This window comes from Mytilus edulis, chromosome 1, assembly GCF_963676685.1.
Source record: "Mytilus edulis chromosome 1, xbMytEdul2.2, whole genome shotgun sequence".
In the NCBI taxonomy this organism is placed as follows: Eukaryota; Metazoa; Mollusca; class Bivalvia; order Mytilida; family Mytilidae; genus Mytilus; species Mytilus edulis.
Window position 1 is genome coordinate 97,389,933 of NC_092344.1, and position 19,511 is coordinate 97,409,443.

Here is a 19,511-nt window from a genome sequence, read left to right on the forward strand (position 1 = left end):
GATCACCGAAAGGAAAAGTGGTCTAGAACACAGTATTATTTTATTTAGGGGGTTCACTATACACGAAAATTTTTATTAGTCTTCACTTCAAGGTAAATCGAGCAAATTTTATTAAATAAGGCTTTTTACAGTTTTTTACTTTACTACGGGCTCATAAGGATCTTAAATCTGATTTTCTTGCTGTGTCCACAATAGACACAGCAATATTATTCTACGTATTTCACCTGTATCGGTTTGGACAATTCCATGGACTATTCCATACACACACCATTATGCTTAAGGGGTTTTCATATGTCATGTCAAGATGATATAGGCTATTTACCGTTGTTTGCCACACAAAAAAATCTGGTAAAGTCACTTTTCTGAAAAACCAATATAAATATAGTTAACATATTTATATATTTAATCTAACTGTGTTCATTGACCCGAATGTTTTAATGACAACACACACCGAAAATTCGTTTTGGTCTATTCCATGACATTTGCGCGGGAAATATTCATCAGAGACTTAATTTTAATGGACGTTCATTTGGAAAATTTTACTATCTATTTTATGTGAACAATTGTCATATGTGTTTGTGTTTCGTACATTTAAAGGATCAACGTTATTTAAATTCCGTATATCTTCATTTGACATCAGGTTGGTACGTATTTAGTCTCTTCTCTAGTCTATAATCTAAACTGAAGGCCGCGAAGAAACACATGTCATGATGACACGTGCTGCACAATCCCACACATTTCAACGAACAAAAAAGTTACTATTGAATAGACTTTATCAGCTGTTATAGTAAAAAATCATTTCTGTAGATCACCGAAAGGAAAAGTGGTCTAGAACACAGTATTATTTTATTTAGGGGGTTCACTATACACGAAAATTTTTATTAGTCTTCACTTCAAGGTAAATCGAGCAAATTTTATTAAATAAGGCTTTTTACAGTTTTTTACTTTACTACGGGCTCATAAGGATCTTAAATCTGATTTTCTTGCTGTGTCCACAATAGACACAGCAATATTATTCTACGTATTTCACCTGTATCGGTTTGGACAATTCCATGGACTATTCCATACACACACCATTATGCTTAAGGGGTTTTCATATGTCATGTCAAGATGATATAGGCTATTTACCGTTGTTTGCCACAAAAAAAAAATCTGGTAAAGTCACTTTTCTGAAAAACCAATATAAATATAGTTAACATATTTATATATTTAATCTAACTGTGTTCATTGACCCGAATGTTTTAATGACAACACACACCGAAAATTCGTTTTGGTCTATTCCATGACATTTGCGCGGGAAATATTCATCAGAGACTTAATTTTAATGGACGTTCATTTGGAAAATTTTACTATCTATTTTATGTGAACAATTGTCATATGTGTTTGTGTTTCGTACATTTAAAGGATCAACGTTATTTAAATTCCGTATATCTTCATTTGACATCAGGTTGGTACGTATTTAGTCTCTTCTCTAGTCTATAATCTAAACTGAAGGCCGCGAAGAAACACATGTCATGATGACACGTGCTGCACAATCCCACACATTTCAACGAACAAAAAAGTTACTATTGAATAGACTTTATCAGCTGTTATAGTAAAAAATCATTTCTGTAGATCACCGAAAGGAAAAGTGGTCTAGAACACAGTATTATTTTATTTAGGGGGTTCACTATACACGAAAATTTTTATTAGTCTTCACTTCAAGGTAAATCGAGCAAATTTTATTAAATAAGGCTTTTTACAGTTTTTTACTTTACTACGGGCTCATAAGGATCTTAAATCTGATTTTCTTGCTGTGTCCACAATAGACACAGCAATATTATTCTACGTATTTCACCTGTATCGGTTTGGACAATTCCATGGACTATTCCATACACACACCATTATGCTTAAGGGGTTTTCATATGTCATGTCAAGATGATATAGGCTATTTACCGTTGTTTGCCACAAAAAAAAATCTGGTAAAGTCACTTTTCTGAAAAACCAATATAAATATAGTTAACATATTTATATATTTAATCTAACTGTGTTCATTGACCCGAATGTTTTAATGACAACACACACCGAAAATTCGTTTTGGTCTATTCCATGACATTTGCGCGGGAAATATTCATCAGAGACTTAATTTTAATGGACGTTCATTTGGAAAATTTTACTATCTATTTTATGTGAACAATTGTCATATGTGTTTGTGTTTCGTACATTTAAAGGATCAACGTTATTTAAATTCCGTATATCTTCATTTGACATCAGGTTGGTACGTATTTAGTCTCTTCTCTAGTCTATAATCTAAACTGAAGGCCGCGAAGAAACACATGTCATGATGACACGTGCTGCACAATCCCACACATTTCAACGAACAAAAAAGTTACTATTGAATAGACTTTATCAGCTGTTATAGTAAAAAATCATTTCTGTAGATCACCGAAAGGAAAAGTGGTCTAGAACACAGTATTATTTTATTTAGGGGGTTCACTATACACGAAAATTTTTATTAGTCTTCACTTCAAGGTAAATCGAGCAAATTTTATTAAATAAGGCTTTTTACAGTTTTTTACTTTACTACGGGCTCATAAGGATCTTAAATCTGATTTTCTTGCTGTGTCCACAATAGACACAGCAATATTATTCTACGTATTTCACCTGTATCGGTTTGGACAATTCCATGGACTATTCCATACACACACCATTATGCTTAAGGGGTTTTCATATGTCATGTCAAGATGATATAGGCTATTTACCGTTGTTTGCCACAAAAAAAAATCTGGTAAAGTCACTTTTCTGAAAAACCACTATAAATATAGTTAACATATTTATATATTTAATCTAACTGTGTTCATTGACCCGAATGTTTTAAAGACAACACACACCGAAAATTCGTTTTGGTCTATTCCATGACATTTGCGCCGGAAATATTCATCAGAGACCTAATTTTAATGGACGTTCATTTGGAAAATTTTACTATCTATTTTATGTGAACAATTGTCATATGTGTTTGTGTTTCGTACATTTAAAGGATCAACGTTATTTAAATTCCGTATATCTTCATTTGACATCAGGTTGGTATGTATTTAGTCTCTTCTCTAGTCTATAATCTAAACTGAAGGCCGCGAAGAAACACATGTCATGATGACACGTGCTGCACAATCCCACACATTTCAACGAACAAAAAAGTTACTATTGAATAGACTTTATCAGCTGTTATAGTAAAAAATCATTTCTGTAGATCACCGAAAGGAAAAGTGGTCTAGAACACAGTATTATTTTATTTAGGGGGTTCACTATACACGAAAATTTTTATTAGTCTTCACTTCAAGGTAAATCGAGCAAATTTTATTAAATAAGGCTTTTTACAGTTTTTTACTTTACTACAGGCTCATAAGGATCTTAAATCTGATTTTCTTGCTGTGTCCACAATAGACACAGCAATATTATTCTACGTATTTCACCTGTATCGGTTTGGACAATTCCATGGACTATTCCATACACACACCATTATGCTTAAGGGGTTTTCATATGTCATGTCAAGATGATATAGGCTATTTACCGTTGTTTGCCACAAAAAAAAATCTGGTAAAGTCATTTTTCTGAAAAACCAATATAGATATAGTTAACATATTTATATATTTAATCTAACTGTGTTCATTGACCCGAATGTTTTAATGACAACACACACCGAAAATTCGTTTTGGTCTATTCCATGACATTTGCGCCGGAAATATTCATCAGAGACCTAATTTTAATGGACGTTCATTTGGAAAATTTTACTATCTATTTTATGTGAACAATTGTCATATGTGTTTGTGTTTCGTACATTTAAAGGATCAACGTTATTTAAATTCCGTATATCTTCATTTGACATCAGGTTGGTACGTATTTAGTCTCTTCTCTAGTCTATAATCTAAACTGAAGGCCGCGAAGAAACACATGTCATGATGACACGTGCTGCACAATCCCACACATTTCAACGAACAAAAAAGTTACTATTGAATAGACTTTATCAGCTGTTATAGTAAAAAATCATTTCTGTAGATCACCGAAAGGAAAAGTGGTCTAGAACACAGTATTATTTTATTTAGGGGGTTCACTATACACGAAAATTTTTATTAGTCTTCACTTCAAGGTAAATCGAGCAAATTTTATTAAATAAGGCTTTTTACAGTTTTTTACTTTACTACGGGCTCATAAGGATCTTAAATCTGATTTTCTTGCTGTGTCCACAATAGACACAGCAATATTATTCTACGTATTTCACCTGTATCGGTTTGGACAATTCCATGGACTATTCCATACACACACCATTATGCTTAAGGGGTTTTCATATGTCATGTCAAGATGATATAGGCTATTTACCGTTGTTTGCCACAAAAAAAAATCTGGTAAAGTCACTTTTCTGAAAAACCAATATAAATATAGTTAACATATTTATATATTTAATCTAACTGTGTTCATTGACCCGAATGTTTTAATGACAACACACACCGAAAATTCGTTTTGGTCTATTCCATGACATTTGCGCGGGAAATATTCATCAGAGACCTAATTTTAATGGACGTTCATTTGGAAAATTTTACTATCTATTTTATGTGAACAATTGTCATATGTGTTTGTGTTTCGTACATTTAAAGGATCAACGTTATTTAAATTCCGTATATCTTCATTTGACATCAGGTTGGTACGTATTTAGTCTCTTCTCTAGTCTATAATCTAAACTGAAGGCCGCGAAGAAACACATGTCATGATGACACGTGCTGCACAATCCCACACATTTCAACGAACAAAAAAGTTACTATTGAATAGACTTTATCAGCTGTTTATAGTCATCTATATGCATTTCATCCCCTAGGCCAGGATTTTTTAATTTGTTGGTTTACGGATCCGCCGACCCGATTTTGCTGATTTCCAGAATAAAAATAAAATTGACTTTTCATGCTTTTTTGTTTCCGCCGACCCTAACAAATGCATTATCCCTGAAAAATAATTAAAATGTCCTTTTTTTTATGAAAGGAAATGCATAAATCAGTTTCATGTGAAAAAATGAAACTTTCAGTTTACGTTTCTAAAAATAGACAAATCAATTATTAATGACCTTGAAATATTGTTTGCGCAAATAATTTTGCGGAACGAAATCTGTGTTTAAAACTAGTTACACAATAAGTTCGTTTCCTTTATTTGTCACCAGTCCGTAAGATGCCTGTTCTCATAGAAATAGACTTGTCCAAATGTGGACAGGTGGAAGTTCAAGACACCGAGTAAAAGTTCTGAATTGTAACAAATCATTTGAAATTTTCTTGTTTTCATAGATAATAAAAAAAATATGTTCCATTTGGATAAAAAAACGATAATGCATGACAACTATTATTTAACCCGATATTTTCGTTTTTCCAGTGGACGAGTCTATTACGTTTTTGGCACGCGTGTTGAAACTTATTTTCGTACGACGTTTTTACATTTTTATCTTTATCAGTTTTCGTGCTAATTACTATTCACCAAGTTTTAATTAAGAGCTACCGACATGAATCTCTTTTTCTTGTTTATCATAACAAAAAAAAGCATTATTCAGTCTCATTGGAATATGTTAATTACAATAACTCCAAAACTTAAGTAGTAGGTATATGAAGTCAAAATATGTCCGATCTGCCTATTTTTGGACATCAAAAGTCAATACGATCGTTTTAAAGTCAATTTCGTCTACCTCACAAAATCTTGTTAGGCACTATAGCATTATCAGTTGGCAGAAAAATGCAAACTTAAAAACCTTCTTTATTCACATCAGAATATATGAATTGATTTGATTAGAATTCCACTCACTCAGAGGAATTGGTTTGGGATGTTTTCAGTTAAAGAAATAGTTAAATTCAACATGAAAATCACTTATAAGGAATACATTTGCAATTGGGATTAAGAAATTTAAGCAACAGAAAGCATCATTTGATACGGTATTACTTAATATTATTTTGTTGTGCCTTTTTAAACAGGAACGCTTTCGATTCTCATATTTATAAACTGTTACTTCATTTGTAGCACTGGTTTCCAATCCTAAGGTTCCAACTACCTGAGACATGCATAGTTGATCTTGAAGAATTTGGCTGTTTTTTGTATGTACCTTTTGGTCATTTTACTCCTAACGAATTTGGGTAATTTTACATCTTCGGCTTTCGTGTTTTTAGGTGTTTCTGTTCCTGATGATGATAGATCCAGAAAAGCGCTTTGGACGCGTATCTATAATCCACCGTATATTTATAAAGGTTTTTTTTCTGTAAAGATTTTCATTGTATTTCTTGTGTTTACCTACTAGTATTTTTAGTCTTATTATCTAGATTACCTTGAAGGGAAGGATTGATATCTCACTAGAAAAGACCGCTGAATATTAGTGTGTCTGTCAAGCCAAAACCTCGTATTTTTTTCTTTGGAGACCGATGGTACTATCAAATCTTCGATAGTCTCTGTTCAATTATTAATTTATTTAAATCTGGGTAAATTATATCGTGGTTCCCGGTACTACGTTCCATGCAGGTATTATAGCCGATAGCCATTCGCTAATTGATGTATGTTTATTGATGTATTTATATTGATGTATGTATATAACATTCTGAATATTGCGATCGGGAAACAGTCTAAGTAAATTATAGCTTGGCATATTGCAAAGACTCCCATCTATTGTTGACCTCTAGATGTTTTTTGCATTCGCATCATTTTAAAAACAGGCCAAGTTATCAGAAATGAAAAGGTTTCATTTAAACTGTATGGGTTATTCCGCCTTTTACTGGATTTGTCTTGACAATGTTATTAGATATGATAAAAAAACTATATATAAGGAGATGTCGTACAATTACCAATGAGACAACTGTCCTTCAGATTTCAAAAGAAGTGGAAGGGAACAATTATTGATCACCGTACGGTCTTCAAAAATACCATACATTTTACTATAAAAGCTCCCGACAAGTGACCACAAGTGGTATGTTGTAAGATTTACATAACAATATTGCATTTTAACGTTCTATATCTGAACCGGTTATTATTGTAAAATAGTTATATATTAGTCTGTGTCTTCTCTAAGAAGAATACTTCCTTTCCCCATTACTTAACAGCTAGACCACACTCCATTTATTTTTAACTGGTATAATTTTATTCTACATTAGACTTGTGTGTTCAATTCTTCTTCATTTTAACCCCTCCAAGTTTTTACCAGTATGAATGTCAACAAGAAACAAACTGACCCATATAAATAAGACTGAACTTTTGGAAAAGGTACAGGATTATTTATCCTTCATGGCGTGGCTGTGAACAAATATTTTCCATACTGGTTTCTGTACTGTACCTTTGCTCTTCTGAAAACGATGCGAACGCGTCAATGGGACAGCGATCCAAAGACACACTAAATCTGTGTCTTTTTCTGTAACATTTTCTGATCTACTGGTCTTCATTAAAAGGGAAGAGTGTGTGCTTGTCTTGTTTTATTCGGAAAGAACTTGGAACACTATGCAAAAAATAATGTATTGTAGATGTCAAATTTGTTACGTTTTTTTATGCTTTCTGTTTGCCATATTGCCATGTTTTTCTCTCTATTCACATTATCATAAGCTACATAATTTTTTTTAAGTGCTCTGTTTATAAATTGGCAAGATCTCTTTTTTCCATATTTCATTGTCATTTTTTATTATACCGACGATGAGCACAACGTAATGGTACTAATGCATGACCATTCATGGTCATGCAGTTATGTTTCAAATCTTGTAGATTCACGGAATTGTACAGTAATAGTTTTATTATGTATTCATTTCCATGGACATTTGCTGGCATGTAGCAGACGATGTAACGCAAGATGAAAATGGATTTCGTTCCTGACTATCGAGTAGAATTCCGAGGGCCTCCCCAGATGACTGCAAATATTTAATTTATGAAAAGTAATATAATTTGATACAAGTGAAATAGTGTAACACGCAGAACAATTGGAATCCAGATTAATCAATTACTATTGTATATGTCTAATTGATTAGAATGGTTTACGTAAGTCTGCTAGTAATTGATAAAATAATTCCTAATTTAAACCAATAACAATTTCCAAAATGAGCAAATAAAGATATAAAATGATATTAGAATTTCTTACAAATCAATACACAAAATATAATAAAACATTTGGAATCCGCCATTGAAAAACAGCTGTTATGTGTGTTCTTTTAGCTCAGTGTAATCGATTTTCTACATCGTCTTGTAGTTATCAATGTACATCAATGTATAGATATTCTTTAATGTCTGCGTTTTAGATATCTCATGTAAATAAACAGTGACGAGATAACAACAGAATATTTCCACAGAAGTGAATTTTAGTCGACAATTTCATTGATATAATTTCTCTTTCATTTTCATTGATCGGAAGGAAATGGTTGTATAACAAACGATTAATGCTGTGTTTGTCCAAATCTGCTTTGTGTCAATTACAATTATGATGAAGACAACGAAATGATAGACATTAAATATGAGCCACATATTTTATGGATTGCTACTAGCATATTTTGGAGATATATATTTTGGCGAGGGTAAGTCTATTTGATGTAAATTTACACTCACGCATGGTCAATGGTTGTGAATGGTTATTAATGTTTACTGCGTAAGATGAATTAAAGAAAATTGGGAACAACTTAACGACACAAAATATGTATAGTCTGTGGTCAACACACGGTCTTCAGCCGTATAGAAAATATGTCGAGCTCTGTAAATCACTCTAGTTTACACAATTTGTGGAGAAAATAAACAATATTTCATTACCTTCACATTCTAAAAGTACAACAATTTATAGATATTAATTAAGTAAACCACTAACGATGTTCCTTAATTGTAACAGATAAAACAAATTGTGTTAGGATTTTACTAGATTTCTAACACTCAAGTCTCCTTTTATAATTATGTGTTAAGGGTTATACTAGGTTTCAAGAACTCAACCCCCTTGTATTATATGTGTTAGGGTTACACTAGGGTTCAAGCACTCAACTACACCCCACCCCCTTAGATTTGTGTTAGAATTAATAGGTTTTTAGAACTCACCCCCTTTTATTATATGTGTTATGGTGGTACTAGGATTATAGCACTCAACCCCAATTTTATGATATGTGCTAGGGTTATAATAGGTTTCTAGCACTCAAGCCCCTTGTATTATATGTGTTAGTTTTATATTAGGTTTCTAGCACTCAAGCCCCTTTTAATATATGTGATAGGGTTATAATAGGTTTCTAGCACTCCAACCCCGTTTAATATATGTGCTAGGGTTATAATAGGTTTCTAGCACTCAAGCCCCCAAAATTATTTGTGTTAGGGTGATACTACGATTCTAGCACTCAACCTTCATTTATATACGTGTAAGGGTTATACAAGATTTCTATAACAAACAATCAACCTTTTATAATATGTGTTAAACTAGATTTTAAGCACTCAACACCTTATTTATTATATGTGTTAGGGTTAAACTAGATTGTATGCACTCAACACCTTTTTATTATATGTGAAAGGGTTAAACTAGAACATAAGCACTAAACCTCTTTTATAATGAGTTAAGATTGTACTAGCACTCAATCCCCCTTTGATTATGTATGTGTTATGGTTTTAGTAGGTTTTAAATCTCACGGTCAAACATTAGTACAAGTATCTGTGCTCTGTCCTACGACTCATCTCTCGAACAAACATTAGTACAATTATCTGTGCCCTGTCCTACGACTTATCTCTCGATCAAACATTAGTACAATTATCTGTGTTATATCCTTCGACTAATCTCTCGGCTAACCATTAGTATAAGTATATGTGTTATATCCTTCGACTAATCTCTCGACCAACCATTAATATAAGTAAATGTGTTATGTCCTTCGACTTATCTCTCGACCAAACATTAGTTTAAGTATCTGTGTTCAGACCTTCGACTTATCTCTCGGTCAAACATTAGTTTAAGTATCTGTGTTCTGTCCTTCGACTAATCTCTCGGTCAGACATTAGTATAAGTATCTGTGTTATGTCCTTCGACTAATCTCTCGGTCAAACATTAGTTTCAGTATCTGTGCTCAGACCTTCGACTTATCTCTCGGTCAGATATTAGTATAAGTATCTGTGTTCGAGCTGTGTTCAGTCCTTCGACTAATCTCTCTGACAAACAGTAGTGTAAGTATCTCAATCAGTTTCCTTTAAAATAAACCATCGATGTTACTGAACTTATAATTATCCTAGTCTTTAAACTGGCTATAATTAATTTATCAGGGGAATAGAATTCCAATAAGTCCGCTCATAATATTGCTTTCGAATCCTCTTGATATTTTGTATTCAGTCATTTAGAATATATCTAATTACGTTTTTCAAATTGATCGATAAGAGATTGTTTGTCCATGGCAACTTATTCTTAATTTTGAGTCAATGATGACAGGCGAAATAGTTAACTAGAACAATACCATTTTAAATATATGCAAACAGCCCTTTCTAGGAAACCACCTAGCAGAGTTTTCCTACGATCATATCGCTTGTATATATAGTTTCATCGTATTAACACATCCCTGTCTTTGAATTGTTTAGATTTAAGTGTTTCTGATGAAGGTAAATCTAAAGTGTGTATTACATTCGTACATGGATTGTGATATAGTGGTTCTCTCCATTACTTGACATTTTGATTTCGATTTGAAATCCAAACAACACAACCGTTAAATATAATATAAACGAGGGACGAAAGATACCAGAGGGAGAGTCAAACTCATAGATAGAAAATAAACTGACAACGCCATGGCTAAAAATAAAAAACAAACAGACAAATAATAGTACAGAAGACACAACATAGAAAACTAGACTAAGCAACACGAACCCCACCATATACTGGGGGTGATCTTAGGTGCCCCGGAAGGGCAAGTAGATCCTGCTCCACATGTGGCACCCGTTATGTTGCTTGTGTTATTACAAATCCGGTAAATAGTCTAATTCTGTAGGTCACATTCGTGAAAAGGGAAGGGTATTGTACTTACGACATAAAGAACATATCAGATATCATCTGTGAAACGGTTATTCCATAACGGTCAACAAACTTAAAATGTACGAGGGGTGATTTCAACTTCACCATATAGCATAGTAGGACTTAGTATCATACAAGTGACAGGTTTAGCTAACTGTAAAACCAGGTTTAATCCACCATTTTCTACATAAAAAATGCCTGTACCAAGTCAGAATTATGACAGTTGTTATCCATATGTTTGATGTGATTGAGCGTTTGATTTTGACATTTGATTGAGGACTTTCCGTTTTGAATTTTCCTCGGCGTTCGGTATTTTTGATGTTTTTTAGCTTTTCCCATAGTAAAAACATGTAGATAGCTAGTCTTACAAACCACTTGAAAAAACAGGAGTTGTTTGCTTGAATTACAATTCTTTTTATCTAACATATACAATGTATATACTATTTGTTAATATTTTATTTTATTTGTTATTATTTTATTTTTATGCTTTAATTTCCGTATTTTTTAAATTGACAGATCGATTACGTACTGTTCTTATGTTTTCTTCGGCATGTGTTGTTCGAAAAGTGTTCTCATTCCATGTTCACCTCGACACTGCCATATTTACTTAAGATAATATACTGGATATCAACAGATTTCTTTATACTACCTCCGTCATTGGGAAACGTTCATGAGTTATGTAAATACAACAGGCCCGTTGTGATGCTTTCATTCAGTTTTTTTTTAGTGAAAACTCATTAAATATACCCATCTTATGATTTACTGAAGAAAATTTAGTTAAGAAAACGGGCGTTTCTTCTACTTTAAATGCACCAGTATCGCTACAATCCAAACACTTCGACGGCAAAACTGATAATGAAATCGAAGAGCGTTGAAAACCAAAAATTTCAAATCTTTCAAAACCTATCTATTCATGGGGTACAAAATCCTTGGTTATTTATTTTCTACATCGTAATGGACTAGCTATCAGAAACTATTAGAACTTGGAAAAAGGAAAGCTATCTAATAGACCGGGTAAACTTGTGTAGGTGGGAGTTTTGGAATTCGTATTATAAGCTGTGAAATTTTGAAAATGTACTGCATAACTCAGACATATTAGAGGAAAATTCTGACCGGAAAGACCCCAAAATTGGCAAAATTAAAAGCTAAAAAACATCAACCGAATGGACAACTAGTCATATTCTTGACTTTGTACAGGCATTTTCTTATGTAGAAAATTGTGGATTAAACCTGGTTTTAATGCTAGCTAAACCTCTCACTTGTATGACAGCGAAAAGCTTCGATCTAACAGTTTGTAGACTATCATAATGAAACAGCATTTAAGAATTCTACGTAAATGGTAAAAAAAAATGTACGTAAAAATCTGTCAGGCTTCCTTTGGCGTGATTTTACGCCGCACTCTCATTGTCATGTGATTTCGCTTAGAATGCAAAGGAGATATTGATATGCATTATCTCAAGCTATCATTTCAGTGACAAATTCTATGTGAAATGTTTACAAAATCGGTTTTAATGACAAAGTAAGTTATTAATCATAACTCGGAGATTTAGAAAATATATGTTTTCTTCTTCTGAATAACGTCTTGCTAATTTTGTATTTATAGACGTCACTTATAACAGGTTTTACTAAATGTTTGGCTCTATTCACATTTCCGTATGCATTAAGACACAATACAGATAAGTAAAAGGAATAAACAAATGTTTCATGGCTTGATGATTTATAATAGCGTACGCTTTTTTAAGAATGATCTTTTTCTAATTGACCTTTTATATAGTCATTTTTGTTCACCCGGATCGGAGTATTATCACATTTATATAAAGTTACCATATCAAGGTCACATAAATGGTTTTCAATTTCAAGTTCTAATATTATACCAAAATTTTGCGGCGAATTGAGCTATGTATTTAAAGTTTGTTGAGTTTCTTTCTCTTAGAACTAACTACACCGTTAAAAGCTAGTTTAGTGTTAAACCCTCTTATACAAAAAAAAGATGAGTTATGAGTGCCAGTGAGACAACTCTTTACCAGTGACCAAATGACATAGAAGTTAACTATGTACAATAGGTTACCGAACGGCCTTCAACAATGAGCAAACCTCATACCACATAATCATCTATCAAAGGTGCCGAAAAGGAAAAATCTGACCCTATTTGAAATTTAAAAAAAAAATATTCCATAAACGAATACTGTGACGTTCATGTTTGGGTGTTTAAAAATAACTACTGCATGATCGTATAACATTCGGTATTTATGAAGAATATACATTAAATTTGCCATATCTAATGACTGAATCGTCCTTGTGGCTGCGAATCATGCTTTTTCGTGTTAATTGATTCCATTATTTTGTTGGAAATATTAGTTACTATCATTAGTCCGTAACCTGATAGAATAATTTAGTTGTTCAACTATGCCACAACTTTTTAAATTTATAAAATCTATATTTAATGATTTTTAATCCTGGAGCAGTTGGTACTTTGTTGATCTTTCTAAGTTGATATTATTTCTTCTATTGTTTCATCACATTATAGATTTTATTATTTGTTTTCATGTTTTCCTTTTAATCGCAGAGTTGTCATATATTTAAAAGGCTTTTCATGTTTGAACAGTGACTACTTGTCGATATTTCCTCAATCAGCTTGTAAGCTTTTTTTTCTGGGTGAAAATAAACTCATCATAGATACCAGGACTAAATTTAGTATATACGCCAGACGCGCGTTTCGTCTACAAAAGACTCATCAGTGACGCTCGAATCCCAAAAAGTTAAAAAGGCCAAATAAAGTACGAAGTTGAAGGGCATTGAGAACTAAAATTCCTAAAAGTTTTGACAAATACAGCTAAGGTAATCTATGCCTGAGGTAGAAAAGCCTTAGTATTTCAAAAAATTCAAAAATTTGTAAACAGTAAATTTATAAATATAATCATATCAATGACAATTCATGTTAGCACAAAAAGTGCTGACTACTGGGCTTGTGATACCCTCGGGAAAATAAATCTCCACCAATAGTGGTATCGACCCAGTGGTTGTAAATTAACTCATCATAGATACCATGACTAAATTTAGTATATGGGTCATTTTCAAAAAATGTCGAATTTTGAAATTGAAAAATTTATTAAAAGTTGCTTATTCAAACCACCCTCTACATAAGCAAATCAAAACAAACAGTACTTTAAGAACAACATATTAAAAGATGCAATCTTAATGATGTCATACAAGAATATCTTGAAACATTTTTTGATCGGTGGTACAATATTTTGTCTATCCTGTTCCCATTTTCAAAAGAAATTTTGGGTTATTAAGAAAAGGTTTAGATAAAATGTTAAGCTTGTTTTACGTTACCAATTTAGAATGGTTTTCAAGAGAATAAACTTATATATATATTCATTCTGTAAAATAATAGATTATTTGCCAATTTTCTAGGTTGTACTGAAAAATGCCTCTAAAAATTGGTTTTCAAAGGTTGTAAAAATTACCACCTGTAATGCAAGTCTAAGATAGCAATTTATATTGTTCGGCCTTTTTTCACCCTTTTAAATAAACCCAACATCAAGTAAATCCCTCATAAGTTAATTTACTTTTCTCTTTATTTCGTTGGTAACAGGAACGTACGTTTCTGATATATCACTATATAAAAGTCTATCCTGTTACCTTTTTGTCTATCCTGTTACCGATATCAGTATTGCACCTGCAAATGCTTAATTGGGAAGATTAAGACGTTATAACCTTAAGATGAGTTCAAACACTGAAACATTTCATTCGTTTTCCACCTACATGTTAAGATAAAAAATTTAACGACGTTTTTGTCTATAATTGTCTATCCTGTTACTGTAACCATAGCAACCATAGTAACAGGATAGACATAACAGGATAGACAAATTTCTTCGTTTTTGATTGCTGTTGTGAAATAACTACTCCCTTTGGTGAAGTGATTATGGTTTTCTATTGTGAATTTGGTTTTCAACACGTTATTGCACTTTTTACAACCATACTGTTAGTGTAATTAATCAAAATGGTTGGTAACAGCATAGACATAAAAAAAAAGTACGCTCTATTTTTTTCACTAAATGTCTTGAAATTTCTTTTCTCTACACTGTCGTTCAAGAAACGAGGCATTTTAAATGTAAAGATTACTTTGCATTTTTGAAATCAACACTGACTGATTCAATATTCATAGGGAGAATAATTTAACGACTGATTTAAGTAGCGGTAACAGGATAGACATGAACCTCCTGTACGCTGATTGAATTTAGTTTGTAGATAATCTGTTACATACAATCATAAAGAAGCTACGATTTTTCGTTAGAATTATAATTAACGTTATTATAAAGTCCCTTTTGCAGATATCTAGGTGATCAGAAAATCGGAAAAAAATCATTTGAAATGTGTTTATCTGACAATGTACGCACACAAATACCCCCAAAATCGGACTTTAATACAGTTTAATCTTATCAAAATAGATGTAAGGTGTGTTTATTATTAATGTTCTGAATCACAAATTCGACAAGCTTTCATTTAAACTGAAATTTCCATTAGAATTTTTTTTTTTAGCCTTGGTGTACTGAAAATTCGACATTTTTTGAAAATGACCCATATACGCCAGACGCGCGTTTCGTCTACAAAAGACTCATCAGTGACGCTCGAATCCCAAAAAGTTAAAAAGGCCAAATAAGCTCATGTTAGCCTACAAAAGATAAGATATCAGTAAATTAATAACATATTCATAATATTATATTGTTATACACATTTGCTCACTCATGGTTCAATAATCTGTCGACACCTAGCTACATTTTGGCGTTGCACAAGTTTATTATTTTCCTATTTTTAACCGGATTTTTGTGACAAAAATGTCGGTTATTGATTTGGGGATGTACGGCGGGCGGGCGGGCGGGCGGGCGGGCGGGCGGGCGGTCGGGCGGGCGGGCGGTCGGGCGGTCGGGCGGGCGGGAATCAAATGTTGTCCGTGCATTTACTCATGAACCGTTCAACCAAAGCTTTTTTAAATTTTAATATGTTGTTACTGACAACTAAATGAAGGTCAAGTTCAATAATGGCGATTTTGACTTTTACCGTTCAGGAGTTATGGTTCTTGAAAGATTGAAAAATGGAGTTTCGAGTCGTGTCCGTGCATTTATGCATGAACTGTTCTACCTAAGCTTCCCAAATTTTAATATGTTGTTACTGATGACAAAATGGAGGTCAAGTTCAATAATGGCAATTTTGACTTTTACCGTTCAGGAGTTATGGTTCTTGAAAGATTGAAAAATGGAGTTTCCAGTCGTGTCCGTGCATTTATGCATGAACTATTCTACCTAAGCTTCCCAAATTTTGATATGTTGTTACTGATGACAAAATGGAGGTCAAGTTTAATAATGACGATTTTGACTTTTATCGTTTAGGAGTTATGGTTCTTGAAAGATTGAAAAATGGTGTTTCCAGTCGTGTCCGTGCATTTACGCATGAACTGTTTTACCAAAGCTTCCCAAATTTTAATATGTTGTTGCTGATGACAAAATAGAGGTCAAGTTCAATAATGACGATTTTGACTTTTACCGTTCAGGAGTTATGGTTCTTGAAAGATTGAAAAATGGTGTTTCCAGTCGTGTCCGTGCATTTACTCATGAACCATTCAACTAAAGCTTTTGAAATTTGAAGATGTTGATACTGATGACAAAATGGAGGTCAAATTTGATATTGACGATTTTCACTTTCACCATTCATCAGTAATGGTTCTTGTGATATTGCCAGGACACAAATAAATATTAATAAATCCGGTTTGCTGTCGTTGTGACAGCCTCTTGTTAAGTTTGTTCCTACGTCGTACTGTTACTCAACTGCCCAAGATTAAGGAGAGGGTTGGTACTATAAACAAGAATAACCCGTTTTATTTTATCAGACCTTGCATTGTATTGAATTAGGAAAAAACACTGCTATACATGCTTATTTTAGCCTGTCAAAATAATGAATATATGAGTTTTGCAATAAAAACTATTTTTTCGATACTGTATAATAATACTTTATCATTTTCTTATATTTAAAGCTGCAATCATTGATTGCTATGTCTGCTCTTCAAAGAATAACAGTAACCCTGCATGTACGGACCCATTTCATCCAATAAATAACGAGCTTTCTGTAGGCTGTCACCAAGGAATGGAGGGAAGAAAAGGACTATTTCCGGCCAGATATTGTATTAAAATGAAAGGAAACAGCAGTAAGTTAATTTATCTTATGTTTTGGAAAGAATTTGTCAAAACAAAGATGTATTTTCGGAAATTATGATCCATGATCACAAATTATTTGTTAATAATGACTCCAAATCTTTTCATAACGGTTAGTTTCCCATTTTTTTTTTTACTATTTGTTTTACATCTACTCTTTCAAAAACATTGTAGGAGATGACCAAAACTATAGTGGAAGAAATACATGAAATTCAAGCACAAGCCAGAACAAATACGAAACTATTATAAATTTGCAAGAATAGCTGTAATAAACTAAAACATTGTCATTAAGACCATTAGAGTGACAAAGGTAAACGAATTCTGTCTGGGAGACGGCAATTGGCGTTTGAGCGAAATGGCAGGACACTTGAGCGACCGAAATTTTAGGACATTTGAGGGAAATAAAAATAGGCATGGCACATTTAATCGAGAAACAAATCACAAGATATATCTGTTGTTCACCACGGGGAGATGGAAGTAAGGTAAACTTTTGTGGTGAGTTTCAGATGTCGTTAAAAAGCGGAGAAATATGGAAAATAAACTGGATATTTCATGGCCAATGTCGTAGCATTGACTGTCTTGTATGTCCTCTGAGACTAGCAAATCGTCAACAATGTTATCGGGTAAATCAAAATAAACGTTCTGGATATTCGTTAGATATGTAATTGTAAGCTTATCCTTTAAGAAAAAAGTAAAATAACATCGAACATCGAGGAAAATTTTAAACGGAAAGTTCCTAAGCAAATGGCTAAATCAAAAGCTCGTACACATCAAAATAATGGACAACAACTATCATATTCCTGATTTGGTACATGCATTTTTTTATGTAGAAAATCGTGCATATAACCTGATTTTATTGCTAGCTAAACCACTAACGTGTATGCCAGTCATAATATTCCCGCGCTCAAATGTTCTGTAAGTAGGCGATAAAATGTCCCTATGTGCATTTTTTAATTTTCGCAGATATCATCATATCATATTTGTTTCTGAGATACTTTCCACGTAAACAGCATTCCTTAAAAAAATATAAAGTGACAATTACTCTATTATGCTTTTGTATCTGTTGTAGGTATAGATGGAACAGAAACTATCATACGTTATTGTTCTCTGAAAACATTCGACAACATGTGTGGAAAGTTTAAGTTTGAAGGTGTTCCATATACAGGGTGTATAGTTTCATGTAACAAAAGAGCCTGCAATGGTAGCCCGAACAACAAAGTCCACGTGTTTTTGTTGTTATGTTTAATGCTGATCATTGGATATAGTCAGAAAGCGTGATAGTGGTGTGTGAAGAGCCATCTTAATTTATCAAAAGTTTAAGGCGAGGCACAATTCACATATAGGTGTTATTTAAAGAAATATAGGAATGAGGAACACTGGTATTTGAAGTGTGCGGTTATGATTACGTGTCTATGATATCTATTTCAATCATCATATCATTAACTTATTAGTTATTATAGTTTGTTTGAAGAACTGAGAAAAATGATGAAACAATACAATCATTATATCACATACAATTTTAATGAGAGTTTGCCATTTTGTAATCACATGAAACACGACAAGAAGCAAGAGACATTGCTAAAAGCTTTCGTGCTTACTATTTTTCGAACCAGGTACAAAGAAGTAATTCCAATTAACTACAAATTTACTTATACAATATTTGAAAACTAATTGAACTAATGGTCACTTGTTTATCCACTGTTACTCTGTATTTAATGGAAATGTGTTGTTTCAAAAACATCAACTTAACTAAATATCTTTTCTTCTTCAATTTACTGTTGGAGTTCCGACTGTTATACAGTTTGGATGCAGTACAATGTGTATCTATAATCGTGTTGTAAGATGAGTCTGTAGAATGGAGTGCTTTACACCTAGTTTTGTCATTCAATTTGATATCATCTAACTTCATTTAAGACATAGTTTAAAACTTATAATTTATTCAGTCCATCCGTTTTCCATGCAAAAAGCATCCATCGGAATATAATTAATCAAATTTTCAATTTTGCTGTTTTGAGTTTAAAAAACTTGACGCTGAATGACAACTGATTAATAATCCTTTATATATAAAACAAATAATAATATTGTTACATACTTATTTGTAATAATGTTCTACTGGTAAATGGTTTAATACTCGACTTTTGGACAATATCTATTTAACTTTCAAAATAGAGGTTCAATAACAGCCTACATTTAGTTTATGTAATGATCACCAAAGAAAGGAAGACATGTTAAAGGTCCAACTTTGCTACACACACACATATAATATATATATATATAGAATCATATTCAAAACAGTGTGGCTGTGGCCATGATTGACGACC

The 19,511-nt window shown here is 32.7% G+C and overlaps 1 protein-coding gene across 1 annotated transcript; it reads left to right on the forward strand.

The window, feature by feature from the left end:
* The first annotated feature begins 8,138 nt into the window (after positions 1-8,138).
* On the forward strand, positions 8,139-18,944 carry LOC139496232 (uncharacterized). The gene is made up of 3 exons (XM_071284724.1): positions 8,139-8,540; positions 17,013-17,183; positions 18,260-18,944. The coding sequence occupies exons 1-3, from the start codon at positions 8,480-8,482 to the stop codon at positions 18,466-18,468; spliced, it is 441 nt and encodes a 146-aa protein (XP_071140825.1). The 5' UTR covers positions 8,139-8,479; the 3' UTR covers positions 18,469-18,944.
* Positions 18,945-19,511: the final 567 nt, after the last annotated feature.